Source organism: Coregonus clupeaformis, chromosome 27, assembly GCF_020615455.1.
Source record: "Coregonus clupeaformis isolate EN_2021a chromosome 27, ASM2061545v1, whole genome shotgun sequence".
Lineage (NCBI taxonomy): Eukaryota > Metazoa > Chordata > Actinopteri > Salmoniformes > Salmonidae > Coregonus > Coregonus clupeaformis.
In genome coordinates this window covers 19,415,693-19,441,675 of record NC_059218.1, presented here as the reverse complement: position 1 = coordinate 19,441,675, position 25,983 = coordinate 19,415,693, and the positions used below count along the sequence as shown (strand labels likewise).

The 25,983-nt window shown below is 46.3% G+C and overlaps 1 protein-coding gene across 3 annotated transcripts in view; it reads left to right on the top strand.

Annotated features, from left to right (window-relative positions):
- Positions 1–7,888: 7,888 nt before the first annotated feature.
- The window catches only part of LOC121541594 (rhotekin), a 47,510-nt gene continuing 29,415 nt past the window's right edge, over positions 7,889–25,983 (top strand). Inside the window, exons 1-9 of one of the 3 annotated variants that reach the window (XM_041850726.2) lie at positions 7,889–8,227; positions 18,073–18,272; positions 18,401–18,462; positions 18,603–18,656; positions 19,453–19,570; positions 19,768–20,016; positions 21,822–21,916; positions 21,997–22,103; positions 23,951–24,079. In XM_041850726.2, coding sequence (XP_041706660.1) covers positions 8,120–8,227; positions 18,073–18,272; positions 18,401–18,462; positions 18,603–18,656; positions 19,453–19,570; positions 19,768–20,016; positions 21,822–21,916; positions 21,997–22,103; positions 23,951–24,079 — 1,122 coding nt within the window. In that variant the 5' untranslated portion in view covers positions 7,889–8,119. Of the gene's footprint in view, positions 8,240–11,049; positions 11,152–18,072; positions 18,273–18,400; positions 18,463–18,602; positions 18,657–19,452; positions 19,571–19,767; positions 20,017–21,821; positions 21,917–21,996; positions 22,104–23,950; positions 24,080–25,983 lie in introns of those variants that run through there. The other 2 variants (XM_041850725.2, XM_041850727.2) reach the window with 2 other exon arrangements.

Below are 25,983 nucleotides of genomic sequence, written 5' to 3'. Positions count from 1 at the left end.
TGACGCCGCCCCCATCACCTACGGGGAGTTCTCCCGCCGCTTCAGGGCCGTGTTCGACCATCCACCAGAGGGGAAGGCGGCGGGGGAGCGTCTGCTTCAACAGGGGAGGAGGAGCGCACAGGAGTTCGCCCTGGAGTTCCGGACTCTAGCAGCGGATGCAGGGTGGAATGAGCGGGCCCTCATCGACCACTACCGATGTAGTCTACGGGAGGACGTCCGTCGAGAGTTGGCCTGCAGGGATTCCCATCTTACCTTCGACCAGCTGGTGGACATGTCCATCCGGCTTGACACCCTGCTGGCTACCCGCGGACGCACCGAGTGGGGGTCGTCCATTCCACCCTCCAGCACTTCCGAGCCGAGCCCTATGGAGCTCTGAGGTGCTGGCGCTAGAGAGAGGAGGAGGAGGAGCCCGAGGGGGGCTGTTCCCTGCACCAACTGTGGCCGTGGAGGGCACACTGCGGCTCGGTGCTGGGGAGGGTCTCCTAGGGGAGAGGACGACCGGCCACGCACTGGGGAGTCATTCCAGGTGAGTAGGCGTCCCACTTACCCAGAGCTCTCTGTTGTGCACGTCTGTTTACCTGTACATTTTCCACAGGTTGCACCTCATTCCCAGCATAAGGCGCTAGTAGATTCAGGCGCAGCTGGGAATTTTGTTGATCGACATTTTTGTTTAAAACTAGGAATTCCCCTTCTTCCAGTCGACGCCCCATTTCCTGTCCATGCTTTAGACAGCCGTCCCTTGGGATCGGGGTTGATTAGGGAGGTCACAGCGCCACTTAGGATGAGGACGCAGGGGGGTCATGAGGAAACTATTCAGCTATATCTGATTGACTCTCCTGCGTATCCGGTGGTGTTGGGGGCTTCCCTGGTTGATTACCCATAATCCTTCTATTTCGTGGCAACAGAGGGCTCTTAAGGAGTGGTCTGCCCAGTGTGTGGGGCGATGTCTAGGTGTTTCCGTGGGGGCGACCTCGGTGGAGAGTCCAAACCAGGTGCCCGCACTGCACATTCCCCCTGAGTATGAGGATTTGGCAATCGTGTTCAGTAAATCGAGGGCGACGCAGTTGCCTCCTCATAGGCAGGGAGATTGTGCGATAGACCTCCAGGCAGGAGCAGCGCTTCCACGGAGCCATGTGTATCCTCTGTCTCAAGAGGAGAAGAGAGCTATGGAGACTTACATAGCCAAATCTCTGAGACAAGGATACATACGGCCATCCACTTCCCCTGCGTCCTCTAGCTTCTTTTTTGTGAAGAAGAAGGATGGAGGTTTGCGCCCGTTCATTGATTACCGTAGTCTCAATCAGATCACGGTGAAATACAGTTATCCACTCCCGCCGATTGCGACTATGACGGAGTCATTGCACGGGGCGCGTTTCTTCACAAAACTAGATCTCAGGAGCGCATACAACTTGGTGCGCATTAGAGGGGGCGATGAATGGAAGACAGCATTTAGTACCACCTCAGGTCATTACGAGTATCTCGTCATGCCATACGGGTTGATGAACGCTCCTTCAGTCTTCCAATCCTTCGTAGATGAGATCTTCAGGGACATGCAGGGGCAGGGTGTGGTCGTGTACATTGATGACATTCTTGTGTACTCTTCTACCCGAGCCGAGCATGTAGCCCTGGTGCGCCGAGTGTTGAGGAGGCTGTTGGAGCACGACCTGTATGTCAAGGCAGAGAAATGTCTGTTTTTCCAGGAGTCGATCTCCTTTTTGGGTTATCAGTTGTCTGCGTCAGGGGTGAAGATGGAGGTTGACCGAGTGTCAGCCGTGCGTAATTGGCAAACTCCAACCACTGTTAAAGAGGTGCAGCGGTTTTTGGGGTTTGCAAATTACTACCGGAGGATTATCCGGGGTTTTGGACAGGTGGCAGCTCCCATAACGTCTCTGTTGAAGGGGGGTCCGGTGCGTTTGCAGTGGTCAGCCGAGGCGGACAGGGCTTTTGGGAGACTGAAGGACCTGTTTACTCGGCTCGGTGCTGGCGCATCCGGATCCCGCTTTACCATTTCAGGTAGAGGTTGACGCGTCAGAGGCCGGTATTGGGGCCGTACTTTCGCAACGGTCCGGCACGCCACCTAAACTCCGCCCCTGTGCTTTTTACTCCAAAAAGCTCAGCCCGGTGGAGCGAAATTATGACGTAGGGGACAGGGAGCTGTTAGCCGTGGTACAGGCCCTAAAGGTGTGGAGGCATTGGCTTGAGGGGGCTCAACACCCTTTTCTCATTTTGACTGACCACCGTAACCTGGAGTACATCCGGGCAGCTAGGAGATTGAACCCTCGCCAGGCGCGGTGGAACATGTTTTTAGCCCGGTTCGTATTTAAGATCACGTACATCCCTGGGTCCCAGAATGGTAAGGCAGACGCACTGTCTCGGCGGTATGACACAGAGGAGAGGTCCGTTGAGCCCACTCCCATACTGCCAGAGTCTTGTCTGGTGGCACCGGTAGTGTGGGAGGTCGATGCCGAAATCGAGCGGGCGTTGCGTACCGACCCTAGTCCTCCACAGTGCCCGGTGGGTCGGACGTACGTTCCGCTCAAGGTTCGGGATCGACTGATATATTGGGCTCACACGTCACTCTCCTCTGGACATCCTGGTATTGGCCGGACTGTGCACTGCCTTAGCGCTAAGTACTGGTGGCCAACGTTAGCCAGGGATGTGAGGGTTTATGTCTCCTCCTGCTCGGTGTGCGCCCAGTGTAAGGCGCCTAGACACCTGCCCAGGGGAAAGTTACAACCCCTGCCCGTTCCACAACGACAATGGTCTCACCTCTCGGTGGATTTCGTCACAGACCTTCCCCCCTCACAGGGGAATACTACTATACTGGTCGTTGTGGATCGGTTCTCTAAGGCCTGTCGTCTGCTCCCAATGCCAGGTCTTCCTACTGCCCTACAGACCGCCGAAGCACTATTCACCCACGTGTTCCGGCACTACGGGGTACCCGAGGATATAGTGTCTGATCGAGGTCCCCAGTTTACCTCCAGAGTCTGGAGGGCGTTTATGGAGCGTTTGGGGGTCTCGGTGAGCCTGACCTCGGGTTACCACCCGGAGAGTAATGGGCAGGTGGAACGTGTGAACCAGGATGTGGGTAGGTTTCTTAGATCGTATTGCCAGGGCCGGCCGGAGGAGTGGGCGAGGTATGTACCCTGGGCGGAGATGGCCCAGAACTCTCTCCGCCACTCCTCAACCAATCTAACCCCTTTCCAATGTGTGTTAGGTTACCAGCCGGTTCTGGCACCGTGGCAGCAGAGCCCGATCGAGGCTCCTGCGGTGGATGAGTGGGTGCGGCGCTCAGAGGAGACGTGGAACGCTGCACACGTCCACTTGCAGCGGGCCATCCGTCGTCAGAAAGCGAGTGCCGATCTCCACCGCAGTGAGGGGCCGGTGTACGCACCTGGTGATCGAGTCTGGCTCTCTACCAGAAACCTACCCCTCCGCCTGCCCTGCCGGAAACTGGGTCGGCGGTTTGTGGGGCCCTTTAAAGTCCTGAGAAGATTGAACGAGGTGTGTTACAGGTTACAACTGCCTATTGATTATAAGAATATTAACCCCTCGTTTCATGTGTCTCTTCTCAGGCCGGTGGTAGCTGGTCCACTCCAGGACGATGAGATAAGAGAGACTCCTCCGCCCCCACTGGACATCGAGGGGGCTCCGGCGTACACAGTTCGGTCCCTCTTGGATTCGAGACGTCGGATGGGGGGTCTCCAATATCTCGTGGAGTGGGAGGGGTACGGTCCGGAGGAGCGGTGCTGGGTGCCGAGGAGAGACATCCTAGACCCGTCTCTCCTGACGGAGTTCCACCGTGGACACCCTACGCGCCCTGCTCCGCATCCTCCTGGTCGTCCCCGAGGCCAGGGTCGGCGCACGGCTGGAGCCGCGCGTCAAGGGGGGGGTACTGTCACGGTTTCGGCCGAGGCTGCTCCTCCTCCTTGTTCGGGCAGGCTTCGGCGGTCGTCGTCCCCGGAGTACTAGCTATCACCGTTTGATGTTTTCGATGTCTGTTTGGTTTTGTCTGATTGTGTACACCTGTTTCCTGTTTGGTTAATTATGTCTCCTATAAGTTTCTCGTTTGGTTAGTCTTGTGTTGTGTGTTATTGTTCGCCTGTCATCAGGTCGGCTCGTTGTTAGTTGTTTTCCCTGTCGTCGCACTGTACTGTTTTCGTGCGCCTTGGGATACTAGCCTTTTGCACATTGTTGCGCATCGTCCGCCTCTTGTTTGTTTGGAGGCCAGTGTTTTGTATATTTTTGGTCGTGTTCAGTAAAGTATTGGACTTAGCTTCTGTGTCTGCGTTTGACTTCACCACATCTACATCAGCCGTTGTGACAACAAAGTCATGTTAGGATATCAAATCAAATTTTACTGGTCACATTCACATATTTAGCAGATGTTATTGTGGGTGTAGTGAAATGCTTGTGTTGCTAGCTACAACAGTGCAGTAGTATCTAACAATTCACAACAATACAAACACATCTAAAAGTAAAATAATGGAATTAAGAAATATATGAATATTAGGATGAGCAATGTCGGAGTGGCATTGACTAAAATACAGTAGAATAGAGTATACACATACAGTATGAAATGAGTAAACCGTATGTAAACATTATTAAAGCAACTAGTGTTCCATTATTAAAGTGACCAGTGATTCCATGTCTACGTACATATAGCAGCAGCCTCTAAGGTGCAGGGTTGAGTAACCGGATGGTAGCCGGCTAGTGATGGCTATTTAACAGTCTGATGGCCTTGAGATAGAAGCTGTTTTTCAGTCTCTCGGTCTCAGCTTTGATGCACCTGTACTGACCTCACCTTCTGGATGATAGCGGAGTGAACAGACCGTGGCTCGGGTGGTTGATGTCCTTGATGATCCTTTTGGCATTCCTGTGACATCGAGTGCTGTAGGTGTCCTGGAGGGCAGGCAGTGTGCCCCCGGCGATGCGTTGGGCAGACCACATCACCCTCTGGAGAGCCCTGCGGTTGCGGGCGGTGCAGTTGCCGTACCAGGTGGTGATACAGCCCGACAGGATGCTCTTAATTGTGCATCTGTAAAAGTTTGTGATGGTCTTAATGGCCAAGCCGAATTTCTTCAGCCTCCTGAGGTTGAAGAGGCTCTGTTGCGCCTTCTTCACCACACTGTCTGTGTAGGTGGACCATTTCAGGTTGTCACTGATGTCTACGCCGAGGAACTTGAAGCTTTTCACCGTCTCCACTGCAGTCCCGTCGATGTGGATAGGGGCGTGCTCCCTCTGCTGTCTCCTGAAGTCCAATATCAGCTCCTTTGTTTTGTTGACATTGAGGGAGAGGTTATTTTCCTGGCACCACTCCGCCAGCGCCCTCACCTCCTCCCTGTAGGCTGTTTCGTCATTGTTGGTAATCAGGCCTACTACTGTTGTGTCGTCTGCAAACTTGATGATTGAGTTGGAGGCATGCGTGGCCACTCAGTCATGGGTGAACAAAGAGTACAGGAGGGGGCTGAGCACGCACCCTAGTCGGGCCCATGTGTTAAGGATCAGTGTAGTGGAGGTGTTGTTTCCTACCTTCACCACCTGGGGGCGGCCTGTCAGGAAGTCCAGGACCCAGTTGCACAGGGCGGGGTTCAAACCCAGGGCCCCGAGCTTAATGATGAGCGTGGAGGGTACTATGGTGTTGAAGGCTGAGCTATAGTCAATGAACAGCATTCCTACATAGGTATTCCTCTTGTCCAGGTGGGATAGGGCAGTGTGCAGTGTGATGGCGATTGCATCGTCTATGGATCTATTGGGGCGGTATGCAAATTGAGTGGGTCTAGGGTGTCAGGTAAGGTGGAGGTGACATGATCCTTAACTAGCCTCTCAAATCACTTCATGATGACAGAAGTGAGTGCTACGGAGAGATAGTCATTTAGTTCAGTTACCTTTGCTTTCTTGGGTACAGGAACAATGGTGGACATCTTGAAGCAAGTGGGACAGCAGACTGGGATAGGGAGAGATTGAATATGTCCGTAAACATTCCAGCCAGCTGGTCAGCGCATGCTCTGAGGACGCGGCTAGGGATGCTGTCTGGGCCGGCAGCCTTGCGAGGGTTAACACGGTTAAATGTCTTATTCACCTCGGCGAGAGCCCACAGTCCTTGGGAGCGGGCCACGTTGGTGGCACTGTGTTATCCTCAAAGCAGGCGAAGAACGTGTTTAGCTTGTCCTGGAGCAAGATGCCGGTGTCCGTGATGTGGCTGGTTAACCCTTTGTAATCTGTTAACCATATTCCCAATCACCTTGCTGTGGTTAAATGCGGTGGTTTGCGATTTCAGTTATGTGCAAATGCTGCCATCCATCCACGTTTTTTGGTTTGGGTAGGTTTTAATAGTCACAGTGGGAACAACATCCCCTATACACTTCCTGATTAACTCAGTCACCGTGTCCACGTATACGTCAATGTTATTCTCAGAGGCAACCCGGAATATATCCCAGTCCGCGTGATCAAAACAATCTTGAAGCATGGATTCCTATTGGTCAGACCAGCGTTGAATAGACCTTAGCTCGGGTACTTCCTGTTTGAGTTCCTGCCTATAGGAATGGAGTAGCAGAATGGAGTCGTGATCTGATTTGCCGAAGGGAAGGCGGGGGAGGGCCTTGTAGCCATCCCGGAAGGGGCAGTAACAATGGTTGAGAGTTTTTGAAGGGCGAGTACTGCAGGCAATGTGTTGATAGAACTTCAGTAGCTACAATATCCCCAGCTACAATAAATGTGGCCTCAGGATATGTTATTTCCAGTTTGCACAAAGTCCAGTGTAGTTCCTTGAGGGCCGTCGTGGTATCGGCTTGAGGGGGAATATACACGACTGTGACTATAACCAAAGATAATTATCTTGGAAGGTAGTACGGTTGGCATTTAATTGTGAGGTAGTCTAGGTCGGGTGAACAAAAGGACTTGAGTTCCTGTACGTTATCACAATCACACCATGAGTAGTTAATCAAGAAACATACACCACCGCCTTTCTTCTTCTCTGAGAGTTCTTTATTCCTGTCTGCGCGATGTACTGAGAACCCAGCTGACTGTATGGATGGGGACAGAGCCATGATTCCGTGAAACAGAGTATGTTACAGTCCCTGATGTCTCTCTGGAAGGATATTTCAGTTATCCCGTGAGAGCTTTTGTGCCGAACCCACTAAGGTGTTTTAGATGCTAAGCATATGGTCATGTTGCAGCAGTGTGTAGGAAGATTCCGAGATGTGAGAAGTGTGCATGAGGGCATGGGAAAAAGGAATGTGTAGTATCGGTAGAAACAACTGTGTGTGTCAGTTGTGGGGGTGCCCATGTTGCTGGGGATCAGAAGTGTCCAGTTTGAGAGAGACAGGTTGAGGTTGCCAGGGTCAGAGTAGAACAGAAGGTGTCGTATGCTGAGGCAATGAAGAGAGTAGAGGATGATGGGTCAAGGGTGAGTAGTAGTCCTAGGCCAATACAGAGTGATACAAATTTGTGCTTCAGTAAGGTTGGCTCCTTAGCATTCATTGCTATGGTTATCAACTGTACCGCAGCAATGGAATGTAAATCAAAGAGAATAGATGTGGTGATGGCAGCTGCAGAGAAGTACTTGGGTGTATGAGGTTTTACTGCAGAGTTACAAGGTGTGTTGATCGAAAGAGTCCCATCCTCCCAGGCCGTCAGGTTGGTGTAGGATCAGTTAGGGTCAAAGTAGTGGAATGTTTTTTTTTTTTTATTGTATTTTATTTGTAATTATTATTATTATTTATTTAAAATAGTGGTATATAGGTGTAGGGTTAGATGGTAGTGCAATTATTTTTATTTTCCCCCTTCCATTTTATTTTATTATTACAAAGTGTAACGTGATCAGTAGGTGGCGGCATGCACAAACAAATGTGCGAACGCCATGGTACCAAAGAAGAAGAAGAGTTATCCTCCTTCTCGCCCCCAACCCAACCCAACCCAACCTCAAACCTGGCCGATTGTTGTACGAACACGCCGATAAAATACTTACTAGAACTTCTCGAATATTTTATTCATTTCTCGATAGCTTCTACTATAAAACAGTAGTCATAGTGCGAATCGTTATCGTTTTAAGGCTACCAATTGACATAGCCTTTCAAGATTCCTTTGAACTTGTAACTGTACATGGTAGGCTATTACAATGTTTTGCCGAAATCAGGTGTCGAGAACCACGATAGCAAGGGGATCAGCATTGGATCTGGAAATACGACGACGTGGGCATTTCAACACTCTTACGGAAACGGCACAGGTGAGTGGAGAGGTAACGTTTCGCCACACAAAGCGATCCTCCCGGCCTGTGAGAGTGCATTATACCATATTTTCCTGTTTTCTGCTGTTGATACGGTGTATTTGGGTTCTCTATGATAAATTGGATCACCATAATCAGGCTATTTGAAATAAGTAATGTGCTCTGTTCATGACAACTATAGCGTAAAGGGGCAACTCGCATTTGAAACAATAACAAAGTGCACCCCGCCCCTGTTTTGGTAATTTAAAAAACTCAGGGATGGGCCTGGAGAAATGTTACACTCATAAATTCATAGACAGCGGTATTGATGAAAGGACTGACCATCCAATATATCAAAGTTATAGCTCTGATGGGGTATGACAGTTGAACTTAGCTCAGGAGGTATTTATAAAGAACATTCTTCAAGAATCAATTAGTGTATATCATTCATTTATAAGACCCCCAAAAATGTATGTAGCAAATGCGGATTGCCCCTTTAATGATAACACTTTTTTCCCATGATACAATGCCATAGCACACAGGAAATGACCAAAAACCTAAATGATTCTCAGGACTCGTGAAATGACTCATGCATGAGTAATCTAGTTGGAAGGTACATATTGCTTCCTGGCCTTCAAATTATGTAACAGAAACTCCTTAAGTCACTAATAAGAGGTGATAAGATTATTGAAATAATATATAGTTAATATACAGATTCTCTTTCTCCCCATTCTTCCCTCCCATGGGAAATGCAACCCTTTCACAAGCATTTACTCTGACATGATGGCATTCTTTATCCGAGCTCTTTGCCCTCTACTCTGTATACTTGGCACAGCCAGATTTCTTATCAGACTCATTTAACACTTTTATTAGATGCATAAAAATGTGGAATGTTTTTTCAGACTCACAGAATCAACTGATTACATTATAAAGTCACCAACCAAGACTAGACCAAGGGGCATCTGCAGGTGAATTGAAGAATAGACGGAGGGGAGAAGGAGATATAGAGAGAAGATGGGAGAGGAAGAGTTGACACCCCAACACACACACACACACACACACACACACAGACACACACCTGACCTAACGCCAGGGAGTGGGAGGAGAGCAGACCAGACCAGACGGTGACTCTATCATTGCTCAAGTGACGCAAGTCCAGACAGCTCCAGTGTGTAGATTTGTCACAGTGAATGAGTGATCCATAACTTCTGTTAATTCTATAACTATGCGGTCAGTCTCAAACAATGACTGTTCTGTCTGAGTGCAGCGTGGGGTTTTCCTTGGATACTGCTCAGTGGGTCGTGGCCTGCGATTGGGGAAACTACCCTGTGTCCTCCTGTGTAGTAAGCCTAATATTGACCAAATCATGACCGTCCATGTGTAATGTCCACAAGTTGGTTGCTGGCTCAATTATTTTTGGGTCACGGCTTAAGACATGGGTCTTGGTTAAGAACATTGGTTTGGTTCAAATGTAGCTGAAAACTACAGTATGAGAAAACATATGGGAACCACTCATCCAGAGGTTTTGCGTGGATCATAGATAATCCTAGCCCAATATTGGACTAAAGGAGCCTAACGTTACTCCTTAGTCCAAGGACCTTACATGTTCTGTTTAAAGGGAGAGTTGGCTCTGGAAGCCAAAACAGCCAAATACTCCATCCAATTGCTGTACGGTTCTCAAAACAAGTCCCTCTACCTTCATATCACATCAAAATAATTTCACAGATGCAAAATATACACTTACTGTACACTGTTTTAACTGGTTTCACCGCAGACAGTATTTTTCGGTGACAACACGTTTGTGGTGTCTGCCTTCCGTTTACACACAGGTGTTTGGAGACGCAGATAGCTAGCTAATTAGCACAGGTAGTCCACTCTGTCTTCCATCTGTTTTCCATAAACAAGCGCTCAAACATGGAAATATGGCTGTGTTGGAACCCTAACCCTATTAAGGTGTGTATCAGTTTAACCTTTCGTTTTTGAAAATGATTGCTTGCTGATATGAAAGGTATGGTCCTTATGCTTCCAAAACCATACCGCAAGCGGTGCGTGTTAATGTTCAGACCGAGCGTTGCGGCTCTTACCAAAACTCCCCCGTACAGAAGACGTCTTTGTCCAATGACTCCTGTGTGTAATGTAATGGAACAGAGAGTCATGATCCCTGACCTGTCCTCCTGTGCAGTTGACTGACCTAAGATCAGTAGGCCAGAGTGAACTAGCTCTACCACACATTAACACCTCTATGTAGTGCTGCAGCTCCCAACATCAGATTGGACATTATTTCATTGGGTTTTTACTGACTAGTAACCCACTAGGCAGTCCAAACCCTTTATACATTATTGGCCCCAACCCTCCCCCTCTGGAGCTGAATAGATTTGACAATGCTGTCACACTATGCATAGTCAATATCTGAGGTCCGTAACCATGTGCTCTATGAACAACTGTAAGAAAGGCCATTGGATATAGTACAAAACAGTCCAGGAGAGGGCACTGTTTTCTCAAATGTACTAAGGCATATTACAGTACAGTACATGCAAATAGTTGAATAATACTACCAGTCTGAGCCATGATAAAATCTGCATGCTGACAATAAGTCAGAGCTGCATATGGTGTTAAGATATCTGTTTATATGACATATGACTATAGCCTGTATATTACATGTTGTCACGTAAAGCTCATCCAGGTATTACGTTAATCTTCCCAGAGGTGGGACTAGTCTGGGACTTGAAATAACAAGGCATACTAATCCATTTAAAATCCCTGCCTCCACTCCCTGTTGACTGGACCTTCTCTCGTCTCTCTGGCTGACTGACTGTAGCTTTAATAACTCCGAAACTAGACTGTACTGGATGCTCTGTATTATAACACTGGTGAAGTCATTCATAAAGTAGAGAGTGGAGCTTTATGAGGGACTGAGGAACATGAACATCTTTGAAAATGACCAGGTGAGTGTACAGAACAGTGTTGGTACAGTGGCAGCACCAGACCTTTTTACTAAGGACCTTTTTACTAAGGGGTAGCTTGGTCGTTGCGTAAGGATGCTTGTAATATATGGTGTACATGCGTGAATATACTAATACAATCTTTGTCAGGAGCGCCCATCATCATGTATTTAGGATCATGTATTTATGTATGTACATCAATCGTGAAGAATCTGATTAATGTATTGGAAGGAATATGGAGTCTAGTTGGAGTTTGGGCTGTGTAGACACCTATTAGAAGGCAAATTGGGTCTGGATAGGAATAATTATGTTTCTTATGTTTCTGTACAGATATGGTAATCAGGGACTCTTTGTCAGGTGTGCTACATCCTGGTAGGTAACTGGTAGATGTTAGAGGGAAGAGACGTCAGACATGACACAGTTCATTTGGATATGCTTGGACAAATTATTTGTAGTCTTTATTACTGTCACATGGGGATTTTGTTGATCAATCAAATCAAATCAAATTTTATTTGCCACATGCGCCGAATACAACAGGTGTAGACATTACCGTGAAATGCTTACTTACAGCCCTTAACCAACAATGCATTTATTGTTTCATAAAAAAGTAAAATAAAACAACAACAACAAAAAAGTGTTGAGGGAAAAAAAGAGCAGAAGTAAAATAAAATAACAGTAGGGAGGCTATATACAGGGGGGTACCGGTGCAGAGTCAATGTGCAGGGGCACCGGTTAGTTGAGGTAATATGTACATGTGGGTAGAGTTAAAGTGACTATGCATAAATAATTAAGAGTACCAGCAGCATAAAAAGATGGGGTGGGGGCAATGCAAATAGTCCGGGTAGCCATGATTAGCTGTTCAGGAGTCTTATGGCTTGGGGGTAGAAGCTGTTGAGAAGCCTTTTGGACCTAGACTTGGCGCTCCGGTATCGCTTGCCGTGCGGTAGCAGAGAGAACAGTCTATGACTAGTGTGGCTGGAGTCTTTGACAATTTTGAGGGCCTTCCTCTGACACCGCCTGGTATAGAGGTCCTGGATGGCAGGAAGCTTGGCCCCAGTGAAGTACTGGGCTGTATGCACTACCCTCTGTAGTGCCTTGCCGTCGGAGGCCGAGCAGTTGCCATACCAGGCGGTGATGCAACCAGTCAGGATGCTCTCGGTGGTGCAGCTGTATAACTTTTTGAGGATCTGAGGACCCATGCCAAATGTTTTCAGTCTCCTGAGGGGGAATAGGCTTTGTCGTGCCCTCTTCACGACTGTCTTGGTGTGTTTGGACCATGATAGTTCATTGGTGATGTGGACACCAAGGAACTTGAAGCTCTCAACCTGTACCACTACAGCCCCGTCGATGAAAATGGGGGCGTGCTCAGTCCTCTTTTTTTTCCTGTAGTCCACAATCATCTCCTTTGTCTTGGTCACGTTGGGGGAGAGGTTGTTATCCTGGCACCACACGGCCAGGTCTCTGACCTCCTCCCTATAGGCTGTCTCATCGTTGTCGGTGATCAGGCCTACCACTGTTGTGTCGTCGGCAAACTTAATGATGGTGTTGGAGTCGTGCCTGGCCATGCAGTCATGGGTGAACAGGGAGTACAGGAGGGGACTGAGCACGCACCCCTGAGGGGCCCCCGTGTTGAGGATCAGCGTGGCAGATGTGTTGTTACCCACCCTTACCACCTGGGGGCGGCCCGTCAGGAAGTCCAGGATCCAGTTGCAGAGGGAGGTGTTTAGTCCCAGGATCCTTAGCTTAGTGATGAGCTTTGAGGGCACTATGGTATTGAACACTGAGCTGTAGTCAATGAATAGCATTCTCACGTAGGTGTTCCTCTTGTCCAGGTGGGAAAGGGCAGTGTGGAGTGCAATAGAGATTGCATAATCTGTGGATCTGTTGTGGCGGTATGCAAATTGGAATGGGTCTAGGGTTTCTGGGATAATGGTGTTGATGTGAGCCATGACCAGCCTTTCAAAGAACTTCATGGCTACAGACGTCAGTTGTACGGGTCGGTAGTCATTTAGGCAGGTTCTTAGTGTCCTTGGGCACGGGGACTATGGTGGTCTGCTTGAAACATGTTGGTATTACAGACTCAGTCAGGGACATGTTGAAAATGTCAGTGAAGACACTTGCCAGTTGGTCAGCACATGCTTGGAGTACATGTCCTGGTAATCCGTCTGGCCCTGCGGCCTTGTGAATGTTGACCTGCTTAAAAGTCTTACTCACATCGGCTACGGTGAGCGTGATCACATAGTCATCCGGAACAGCTGGTGCTCTCTTGCATGCTTCAGTGATGCTTGCCTCGAAGGGAGCATAGAAGTTACACTGAACTGAAGGTTAATGGGATCTATCCATGCTTACAGAAACATAACATACCATTGAGGGTTATGGTAAAAAATACATGAATTAAATGACGTAGCAGCACAAAGCATGATCATTAATCTCCTCCAATCTTAACCTGGCTTGAATGTGTATAGAGTTAAACCAATGCTGCAACAAAACCTAAAACAATACAGCATAAGTCACATGGCAAATCAAATCAAATCAAATCAAATCAAATCAAATTTTATTGGTCACATGCGCCGAATACAACAGGTGCAGACATTACAGTGAAATGCTTACTTACAGCCCTTAACCAACAGTGCATTTATTTTAAACAAAAAAAGTAAGAATAAAACAACAACAAAAAAAGTGTTGAGAAAAAAAGAGCAGAAGTGAAATAAAGTGACAGTAGGGAGGCTATATATACAGGGGGGTACCGTTGCAGAGTCAATGTGCGGGGGCACCGGCTAGTTGAGGTAGTTGAGGTAATATGTACATGTGGGTAGAGTTAAAGTGACTATGCATAAATACTTAACAGAGTAGCAGCAGCGTAAAAAGGATGGGGTGGGGGGGCAGTGCAAATAGTCCGGGTAGCCATGATTAGCTGTTCAGGAGTCTTATGGCTTGGGGGTAGAAGCTGTTGAGAAGTCTTTTGGACCTAGATAATGTGAGCACATTTTGTACCACAAGGTATTGTTTTGGCAGTCTGATCTGATTAATTTATCCTGCCTGGTACCAATGCCCCCCCAAACCCTGATACTTTAGCTGGGTTGTTCCATGTCATTTCAGCAAGCCATGACACCCACCACAGATAAGATTAACATTTCTGCAACATTATTTTGCTGAAATATAATTCAGCTAATTCATTGCACCCAAATTGGCAATTTTAATTGATAGGATTCATATAATATTCAACAAATATAATACCCTGAACAAAAATATACACTCAAAATGCAACAATTTCAGAGTACTGAGTTACAGTTCATATATTGAAATCAGTCAATTTAAATAAATTCATTAATGCCTTATCTATGGATTTCACATGACTGGGAATAAAGATATGCATCTGTTGGTCGTGGATCAGAAAACCAGTCAGTATCTGGTGTGACCACCATTTGCTTCATGCAGCGCTACACATCTCCTTTGCATAGAGTTGATCACGCTGTTGATTGTGGCCTGTGGAATGTTGTCCCACTATTCTTCAATGGCTGTGCAAAGTTGTGGATATTGTTTGGAACTGGAACATGCTGTTGTAAATGTTGTTCCAGAGCATACCAAACATGCTCAATGGGTGACATGTCTGGTGAGTATGCAGGCCATGGAAGAACTGGAACATTTTCAGCTTCCAGGAATTGTGTACAGATCATTGCGATATGGGGCCATGCATTATCATGCTGAAACATAAGATGATTGCGGTGGATGAATGGCACGACAATGGGCCTCAGGATCTCGTCACAGTATCTCTGTGCATTCAAATTGCGTAGCTTATGCCTGCCAATACCATAACCCCACCGCCACAATGAAGCACTCTGTTCACAACGTTGACATCAGCAAACCGCTCATCCACACAACCCCATACATGCTGTCTGCCATCTGCCTGGTATAGTTGAAACCGGGATTCATCTGTGAAGAGCACACCTCCAGCGTGCCAGTGTCCATCGATGTTGAGCATTTGCCCACTGAAGTCGGTTATGACGCCAAACTGCAGTCAGGTCAAGACCCTGGTGAGGACGAAGAGCACGCAGATGAGCTTCCCTGGGATGGTTTCTGACAGTTTGTGGAGAAATACTTCGGTTATGCAAACCAACAGTTTCATCAGCTGTCTGGGTGGCTGGTCTCAGACGATCCCGCAGTTTAAGAAGACTGATGTGGAGGTCCTGGGTTGGCATGGTTACACTTGTTCTGCTGTTGCGAGGCCGGTTGAATGTACTGCCAAATTCTCTAAAATGATGTTGAACATTAATTTCTCTGGCAACAGCTCTGGTGGACATTCCTGCAGTCAGCATGCCAATTGCACACTCCCTCAAAACTTGAGACATCTGTGGCATTGTGTTGTGTGACAAAACTGCACATTTTTAAGTGGCCTTTTATTGTCCCCGGCACAAGGTGCACCTGTGTAATGATCATGCCGTTTAATCAGGTTCTTGATATGCCACGCATGTCAGGTGGATGGATTATCTTGGCAAAGGAGAAATTCTCACTAACAGGGATGTAAACACATTTTTGCCAACATTTGAGAGAAATAATACTGACAAATGCCCTCATTTGTTGTATGATTTGGAAATGCTGGAACTGGGCCATGAACGTTTCTAAAAGAAGGAACATTTATTTGGGCTGCAATTTCTGAGGCTGGTAACTCTAACGAACTTATCCTCTGCAGCAGAGGTAACTCTGGGTATTCCATTCCTGTGGCGGTCCTCATGAGAGCCTGTTTCATCATAGCGCTTGATGGTTTTTGCGACTGCACTTGAAGAAACTTTCAAAGTTCTTGAAATGTTCCGTAATGACTGACCTTCATGTCTTAAAGTAATGATGGACTGTCGTTTCTCTTTGCTTATTTGAGCTGTTCTTGACATAATATGGACTTGGTCTTTTACCAAATAGGGCTATCTTCTGTATACCCCCCTACCTTGTCACAACACAACTGATTGGCTCAAACGCATTAAGGAAAGAAATTCCACAAATTAACTTTTAACAAGGCACACCTGTTAATTGAAATGCATTCCAGGTGACTACCTCATGAAGCTGGTTGAGAGAATGCCAAGAGTGTGCAAAGCTGTCATCAAGGCAAAGGGTGGCTATTTGAAGAATCTCAAATATAAAATATATTTTGATTTGTTTAACACTTTTTTGGTTACTACATGATTCCATATGTGTTATTTCATAGTTTTGATGTCTTCACTATTATTCTACAATGTAGAAAATGGTAAAAATAATGAAAAACCCTTGAATGAGTAGGTGTGTCCAAACGTTTGACTGGTAGTGTATGTACAAATGGTAATCACAGATTGTCTGTTTAACCCAAGATGCTATTTTGACCGGGTCTTTCAGAGTGGACATTCCTGCAGTCAGCATGCCAATTGCACCCTCCCTCAACTTGAGACATCTGTGGCATTGTGTTGTGTGACAAAACTGCACATTTTAGAGTGGCCTTTTATTGTCCTCAGCACAAGGTGCACCTGTGTAATGATCATGCTGTTTAATCAGCTTCTTGATATGCCACACCAGTCAGGTGGATGGATTATCTTGGCAAAGGAGAAATGCTCACTAACAGGGATATAAATAAATAGCACAAAACTTAAGAGAAATAAGCTTTTTGTGCATATGGAAAATGTCTGGGATTTTTTATTTCAGCTCATGAAACATGGGACCAACACTTTACACGTTGCATTTATATTGTTGTTCAGTGTAGTAGTAATAATAATAATTATTATTATTATTATTTGGTGGGTACTTATTTGTCCTATTTCACACATGTACAAGTGTGTATTATACATATGTGAATTGGAAATATGTTTTTTGCATATCCCAACTCCCCCTGAGACACCCTCAGACAGTGGGGTCATGGCCAATAAATATAGTACCAAACATCCTATTTGGACTGATCTTCCTAACAACAAATATGCCAAATGTTTTAGGGGGAAACTGCTGAAAGTGATGATATCACAATCCAACTCTTAGTGGGCTGCAGGATGACCCTGATGCAGAAAACTGGGACAAGATCACTCTTATGACTTAAATGATGTTGTATACCCAGGAAATGTTTCACACTTTTCACCTAATAGCAGGAATGGCATCATCTAGGGGTCAGAACCTGGTAATATCAGGATGTCTGATGGGACATAAATCTAACTACTTCAAAGACACATTTCTCTGAACAGTTGGAAAAAACATCACCACATTCACTGGGAATACATTACATAACATGAAGAAACAATAGTCAGAGCTGCAGCTCCATACTACTTGTCAGACATAGAGAACTGATACTGTGTACTTGTTGGGGTGGGATAGGCGGGGGTGTGGGGCTTCCGTGGGAGGCTTTTTACTTTTTTGGGATTCCTCATGTCTTATTGATTGTAAAGAAAAGGTTTGGCCCAAATCGAATGTTAGGTACTATATTTATTGAATATTATATGAATCCTATAAATTAAAATGGCCAATTTGGGAGCAATCAATTATCTTAATATCTCAGAGATCAGATTATATTCCAACAGGAATGCTCATTTTATATTTTTCTAACTACAGAAACAATTTCAGAAAAATCTGAGATGGTGGGTGTCAATCCTATTTCATGTGCTTTTTGAAGTGGAAATACCGAGCTGCTTGTTTGTCTAGGGTTTCTGGTAAGCAGGACAGAATAGATCCTTACTGCCCTCATCCTCCTGACTGGGCCTGGTCCAAGACCTCTGACTTCTGTTGTGTTGAGAGCTGTTGTATGATTCACAGTTATATATGGCATTGTTGAATGTGGAGGAAGGGTCACTTAGCTGTACACAATCCCATAGTAGTTGATTAGTAAATCAGAGCTGAGCCACTCTATCCATCTCTATCCTTTCTCTAATCTTTCTCTCCCTATCGTTCCTTCTCTCCTCTCTCTCACTCTGAACCACTCAGGACGGTGAGGTGCAGCGTCAGATAGACCGCGAGGTGCGGATGCGTGAGGGGGCCAGTAAGCTGCTGGCTGCGTGCTCCCAGAGAGACCAGGCCCTGGAGGCCTCCAAGAGCCTGCTCACTTGCAACACCCGCATCCTGGCCCTGCTCAGCCAGTTGCAGAGGATGAGGGAGGCCCAGGTCCTGCAGAGAGTAGGCCGCAGGTAGGAGAGAGAGAGGGGGTGGGTGGGGGCGGTTTGCTGTCATATGTATTTAGAAAATAAATAAATGGATGGGTGAATGGAGGAACAGATGGAAGGATAAATGAGCTCCACCCTGTTCTCCGCTGCAGGTCCTCTATTGGTGGGTCACTGGATGAGAGGCTGCCCTGCATGGGTAATGTGGCGATCTCAGGTGAGTGTGTACACATGCACACACAGACACCAACAGATACAGGAAGGAATACTCTATCAGACAGAAATAGCTCATTCTCTCTCTCGCTGTCCCTCTATTCCTCAATCCATCCATTCTCCCCTCTTCCTCTTCCACTCTAGACCTGCGTATCCCACTCATGTGGAAAGACTCAGAGTACTTCAAGAACAAAGGAGGTGAGTCCCATATAACTTTAATGGTGCTGTCACTAAGCCTGTCATGACAACACATCATGTGGTCATGCCTAGAATCACAGGATTCTTTGGGATTAAATCGGTGTTCCTCGACATCGGTCATGAACATCTCGCATCCAATAACAACATTAGGCAATAATAGCACTTGATAGCATCTAGCTCCTAACAATAATGTTTGAATTGAATGGAACAGCTACTGGAAACCCTAGGGTTAGATTAGAATGCAAATGGTGCATATTGAGAGAGTTGAGTCTCTATTGGCTATTTGTATTTAAGTGTACCCGGCCGGTACTTCATCAGAGTTTCATTTGAGTCATAGCTCTCCCACCACTACCAGGGTGGCCTGAGTACATACATTCCATTGATGGAGTAAATCCAAGGTCTCAATCTATAATCCTGTCTAAACCAGTTACGTGGCTAATCCATGCAGATGATATGACTCGTGCATGTGGGGTCAGCGCATGCTATGCACCGCCTCCTGTTTGTTTCTAAAAACACTTGTATAATCGTGGCTCCTCTCAGAGCTACAACTGAAATCAGGTCAGATTTAGAGGTCACACGGGTTAATCCTGTAAAGGTGAAGTTATTGGACTTTTACCTAGCCTACTCTCACTACCTTCTCACTATTTTTCTGCCATCTCTGTCCTGTTTTCTTTCTGCTCTCTCTGCCCATCTTCCTTTCTCTAAACTCCATCCTCCCCATCACCCACTCTATCCATCTCCATTCTTTCTCTATCTATCTTGCTCTTCTCTCTCTCTTGCTCTCGCTCTCTTTCAGAGCTGCATCGCTGTGCTGTGTTCTGTCTGCTCCAGTGTGGCAGAGAGATCTATGACACAGACCTGGTGATGGTGGACAGGACTTTGACTGACATCTGCTTCGAGGACACCATCATATTGCAAGTGGCTGCTCGAGTTGCTCTCATTTTGTCTACCTAACATATGATGTAGCATTTTGTCTGTGGTTTTAATATTTGCTTCAGTTTAATGATGTTATTTGTGTGTAATTCTGTATTTTACTATGTCCATGTCTCTTTGTTAATATTTGTTGCTGTATTCATCTGTGTACGTGTGTGGGTTCCTGTATATGATCCAGTAAGGAGGCGAGCCCGTGCTTTGAGCTCCGTGTGGAGCTGTACAGTACCTGTGTGGTGGAGGACTTTTCTCCGGGCCCAGGGGCACTAGGACCCAGGAGACTGAACCGCCTCAGCAGCTCCCTGGGCTGCACCTCTGGGAGGAGGATCAGGGCAGCTCTGGAGTCTGCAGCCTGTGGTACCATACCCAACGTAGAGGGAGGCGATGGAGGAGGGTCTCCACCATCTCTGCTGCCTGCTCTCTGTACACAGTGAGTGTTGATGTAGCAGCTGCACATACACACACACACGCATGATACACACACACAACTGGAATCACATGCAACGATGATACACATAATGTCAACTCAAACTTGCACACAAGTCCTCAAATATGCATACTTAGTGGCTTGCGAAAGTATTCACCCCCCTTGGCATTTTTCCTATTTTGTTGCCTTACAACCTGGAATTCAAATGGATTTTTTTGGGTTTTGTATCATTTGATTTACACAACCTGCCTACCACTTTGAAGATGCAAAATATTATTGGTGTGAAACAAACAAAGAAATAAGACCGAAAAAAGAACTTGAGTGTGCATAACTATTCACAACCCCCAAGGTCAATACTTTGTAGAGTCACCTTTTGCAGCAGTTACAGCTGTAAGTCTCTTGGGGTATGTCTCTATAAGCTTGGCACATCTAGCCACTGGGATTTTTGCCCATTCTTCAAGGCAAAACTGCTTCAGCTCCTTCAAGTTGGATGGGTTCCACTGGTGTACAGCAATCTTTAAGTCATACCACAGATTCTCAATTGTATTGAGGTCTGGGCTTTGACTAGGCCATTCCAAGACATTTTAAATGTTTCCCCTTAAACCACTAAAGTGTTGCTTTAGCAGGATGCTTAGGGTCATTTTCCTGCTGGAAGGTGAACCTCCGTCCCAGTCTCAAATCTCTGGAAGACTGAAACAGGTTTCCCTCAAGAATTTCCCTGTATTTAATGCCATCCATCATTCCTTCAATTCTGACCAGTTTCCCAGTCCCTGCCAATGGAAAGAAATCCCCACAGCCTGATGCTGCCACCACCATGGCGTTCTCGGGTGATGAGAGGTGTTGGGTTTGCGCCAGACATAGCGTTTTCCTTGATGGCCAAAAATATAAATTTTAGTCTCATCTGACCAGAGTACCTTCTTCCATATGTTTGGGGAGTCTCCCACATGCGTTTGGCGAACACCAAACGTGTTTGCTTATTTTTTTCTTTAAGCAATGGCTTTTTTCTGGCCACTCTTCCGTAAAGCCCAGCTCTGTGGAGTGTACAGCTTAAAGTGGTCCCATGGACAGATACTCCAATCTCCGCTGTGGAGCTTTACAGCTCCTTCAGGGTTATCTTTGGTCTCTTTGTTGCCTCTGATTAATGCCCTCCTTGCCTGGTCCGTGAGTTTTGGTGGGCGGCCCTCTCTTGGCAGGTTTGTTGTGGTGCCATATTCTTTCCATTTTTTTAAATAATGGATTTAATGGTGCTCCGTGGGATGTTCAAAGTTTCAGATATTTTTTTATAACCCAACCCTGATCTGTACTTCTCCACAACTTTGTCCCTGACCTGTTTGGAGAGCTCCTTGGTCTTCATGGTGCCGCTTGCTTGGTGGTGCCCCTTGCTTAGTGGTGTTGCAGAGTCTGGGGCCTTTCAGAACAGGTGTATATATACTGAGATCATGTGACACTTAGATTGCACACAGGTGGACTTTATTTAACTAATTATGTGACTTCTGAAGGTAATTGGTTGCACCAGATCTTATTTAGGGGCTTCATAGCAAAGGGGGTGAATACATATGCACGCACCACTTTTCCATTATTACTTTTTTTGAATATTTTGAAAAAAGTAATTTTTTTCATTTCACTTCACCAATTTGGACTATTTTGTGTATGTCTATTACATGAAATCCAAATAAATATCCATTTAAATTACATGTTGTAATGCAACAAAATAGGAAAAACGCCAAGGGGGATGAATACTTTTGCAAGGCACTGTACATGCAGTACATTCCGACGAACTGTTGATTGTGTGTGGTGTCTGTCTGCAGGGGGCCAAAGTATCACCTTCTGGCCCACACCACACTGAAAATGGCACATGTTCAGGACAGCTTCAGAACACACGACCTGTCCATATCAGCCACAGGTGAGCGGCGACTCCTCTCCTTTCGCCGTATACTGTACTTGTATAGCAAGCAACAGACTCATTAACCCATTGTGTTCCAGAGGACAATGCATTCTGGCTGCCTCTCTATGGCAGTTTGTGTTGCCGTCTGGCCGCCCAGCCCCTCTGTATGACCCAGCATGTTATCAGCGGCAGGCTCAAGATCAAGGTGAGTTAACTCTTCATCATCGTCATTAGTATCACACCCACCATCATCATTCGCATCATTTGTTTAATCATCCTAATCCTCAGCTTTAGTATGATCATTAGTGTCGTAATTACAGTGCATTCAGAATGTCTTCATACCCCAATACTTTTTCCACATTTTGTTATGTTTCAGCCTTATTCTAAAATGGATGTAATCGTTTTTTCCCCTCATCAATCTACACACAATACCCTATAATGAGAAAGCAAAAATAGGTTTTTAGATTTTTTGCAAATGTAATAAAAAAATTATGAAACATTTACATACGTTTTCAGACCCTTTACTCAGTACTTTGTTGAAGCACCTTTGGCAGCGATTACAGCCTAGAGTCTTCTTGGGTATGACGCTACAAGCTTGGCACACCTGTATTTGGGGAGTTTCATCCATTCTTCTCTGCAGATCCTCTCAAGCTCTGTCGGGTTAGATGGGGAGCGTCGCTGCACAGCTATTTTCAGGTCTCTCCAGAGATGTTCGATCGGGATCAAGTCCGAGCTCTGGCTGGGCCACTCAAGGACATTCAGAGACTTGTCCTGAAGCAACTCCTGAGTTGTCTTTTTTTTGTCCTTTTTTAGCAGACGCTCTTATCCAGAGGGACTTAGTTAGTGAGTGCATACATTTTCATACTGGTCCCCCGTGGGAATCGAACCCACAACCCTGGCGTTGCAAGCGCCATGCTCTACCAACTGAGCTACACGGTCTGTGTGTTTAGGGTCGTTGTCCTGTTGGAAGGTGAACCTTCGCCCCAGTCTGAGATCCTGAGCGTTCTGGAGCAGGTTTTCATCAAGGATCTCTCTGTACTTTTCTCCGTTCATCTTTACCTCGATCCTGACTAGTCTCCCAGTCCCTGCCGCTGAAAAACATCCCCACAGCATGATGCTGCCACCACCTTGCGTCACCATAGAGATCGTGCCATCTTTCCTCCAGACGTGACGCTTGGCATTCAGGCCAAATAGTTAAATCATGGTTTGTTCAGACCAGAGAATTTTGTTTCTCATGCTCTGAGTCCTTTAAGTGCCTTTTGGCAAATTCCAAAAGGGCTGTCATGTGCCTTTTACTGAGGAGTAGCTTCCGTCTGGCCAATCTACCATAAAGGCCTGATTGGTGGAGTGCTGCAGATATGGTTGTCCATCTGGAAGGTTCTCCTATCTCCACAGAGGAACACTGGAGCTCTGCCAGACTGACAATCGGGTTCTTGGTCACCTCCCTGACCAAGGCCCTTCTCCCCGATTGCTCAGTTTGGCCGGGCGGCCAGCTCTAGGAAGAGTCTTGGTGGTTCCAAACTTTGTTTAAGAATGATGGAGGCCACTGTGTTCTTGGGGACCTTCAATGCTGCAGAAATGTTTTGGTACCCTTCCCCAGATCTGTACCTCGACACAATCCTGTCTCGGAGCTCTATGGACAATTCCTTCAACCTCTTGGCTTTGTTTTTGCTCTGACATGGACTGTCAACTGTGGGACCTTAAATAGACAGGTGTGTGCCTTTCCAAATCATGTCCAATCAATTGAATTTACCACAGGTTGACTCCAATCAAGTTGTAGAAACATCTCAAGGAAGATCAATGGAAACAGGATGCACCTGAACTCAATTTCGAGTCTCATAGCAAAGGGTCTGAATACTTATGTAAATAACGTATTTGTTTTTATTTGATGTCTAAACCTGTTTTCTCTTTGTCGTTATGGGGTATTGTGTGTAGATTGATGAGGAAAACAATTAATTTAATCCATTTTAGAATAACACTGAAAACATTACGAATGCATTGTAGTTTAGTCAAATGCATCGTTATAATCATTCTTACCATTCTCATAATCAGCTTGAGATGGAGCCTGAGTGCTGGACCGACATCTACGCTGTCCTCAGAGGGACAAGTCTTATCTGTTACCACAGTCAAGAGAGGATGGTGGCCCAAGAGGAGCCGTTATTCACCATCGCCATCAACAAGGTTGATTACTTAGCATATTCACACTCACAGTCATCCATAAACATGCAGAGACTGACGCAACTTTGCATAAATACTGAACTATAACACCATTTAGCCCCCACAAAAGGACATTTTGTTATTTATTTTTATTAGAGGTGTACGTCCCTTGTAGCAAGATATAACAGCACAACACCACTCTACTTACAGCCCAGTACATCACTGGGGCTGAGCTTCCTGCCATCCAGGACCTCTATACCAGGCGGTGTCAGAGGAAGGCCCTAAAAATTGTCAGACTCCAGCCACCCAAGTCATAGACTGTTCTCTCTGCTACTGCACGGCAAGCAGTACCGGAGCGCCAAGTCTGGGACTAAAAGGCTCCTTAACAGCTTCTACCCCCAAGCAATAAGACTGCTGAACAATTCATCAAATGGCTGCCTGGACTATTTGCATTGACCCCCTTATTTTATTATTTTGTATTCTTATTTTTGCACAGGCTCGGTGTACACTCACTGGACTTTATCCACACACTAATACAAACACACACAAACACACACACAAAACACACACATGCATATTGACGCCGCACACACACACACACACATACACACACTACATGGCCAAAAGTATGTGGAAAACCCTTCAAATGAGTGGTTTCGGCTATTTCAGTCACACCTGTTGCTGACGTGTAAAAAATCTAGCACACAGCCATGCAATCTCCATAGAGAAACATTGGCAGTAGAATGGCCTTACTGAAGAGCTCAGTGACTTTCAACGTGGGACTGCCATCGGATGCCACCTTTCCAACAAGTCAGTTCGTCAAATATCTGTCCTGCTAGAGCTGCCCAAGTCAACTGTAAGTGCTGTTATTGTGAAGTGGAAACGAGTAGGACCAACATCGGCTCATTCGTGAAGTGGTAGGCCGCACAAGCTCACAGAACGGGACTGCTGAAGTGCGTGGCGCCTAAAAATCATCTGTCCTCGGTTGCAACACTCACTACCGAGATCCAAACTGCCTCTGGAAGCAACGTCAGCACAAGAACTGTTCATCGGGAGCTTCATGAAATGGGTTTCCATGGGCCGCACACAAGCCTAGGATCACTATGCGCAATGCTAAGCATCGACTGGAGTGGTGTAAAGCTTGCCGCCATTGGACTCTGGAGCAGTGGAAACGCGTTCTCTGGAGTGATGAATCACACTTTATCATCTGGCAGTCCAACAGACGACTCTGGGTTTGGTGGATACCAGGAGAACGCTGTCTGCCCGAATGCATAGTGCCAACTGTAAAGTTTGGTGGAGGAGGAATGATGGTCTGGGGCTGTTATTCATGGTTCGGGCTAGGCCCCTTAGTTCCAGTGAAGGGAAATCTTAACGCTACAGCATACAATGACATTCTAGACGATTCTGTGCTTCCAACTTTTCTTACTTAATATTTTTAAATCATTGTTGGTTAAGGGCTCATAAGTAAGCATTTCATGGTAAGTACCTGTTGTATTCGGCGCATGCGACAAATTTGATTTGTCTTTGAAGTCTGCTGCAGCTTCTTGATCAGTCCATTAGAGAGCACTGTCGGTGTAACCCAAAGACACCCCTTGCCTGGGGATCTTGCTTTGTGAATTACAGGAATGGAATTCTGTTTGCCTGCTATTTAACCCTTCGCACATTCTCTCACAATGAAGCCAGCTATTTCATGCAATGTCGGTGCTTATCAGCCTGACACATCAGCCATGTGCACAACAAATCAGCTGCCAAGACTGGCTCTACCCAATTCCTTTGTCTCTCTAATACCTGCTTTTATCTTGCCAGTCTGTGAGAAGACAGAGATGAGACCTGTTGCTTTAATCTCCTGTCACACACACACACATCTCCTGCTGTGCCAAACCCACCACTGGTGTGCATGGCCAAAGAGCGTTATTTTCATGTCATCT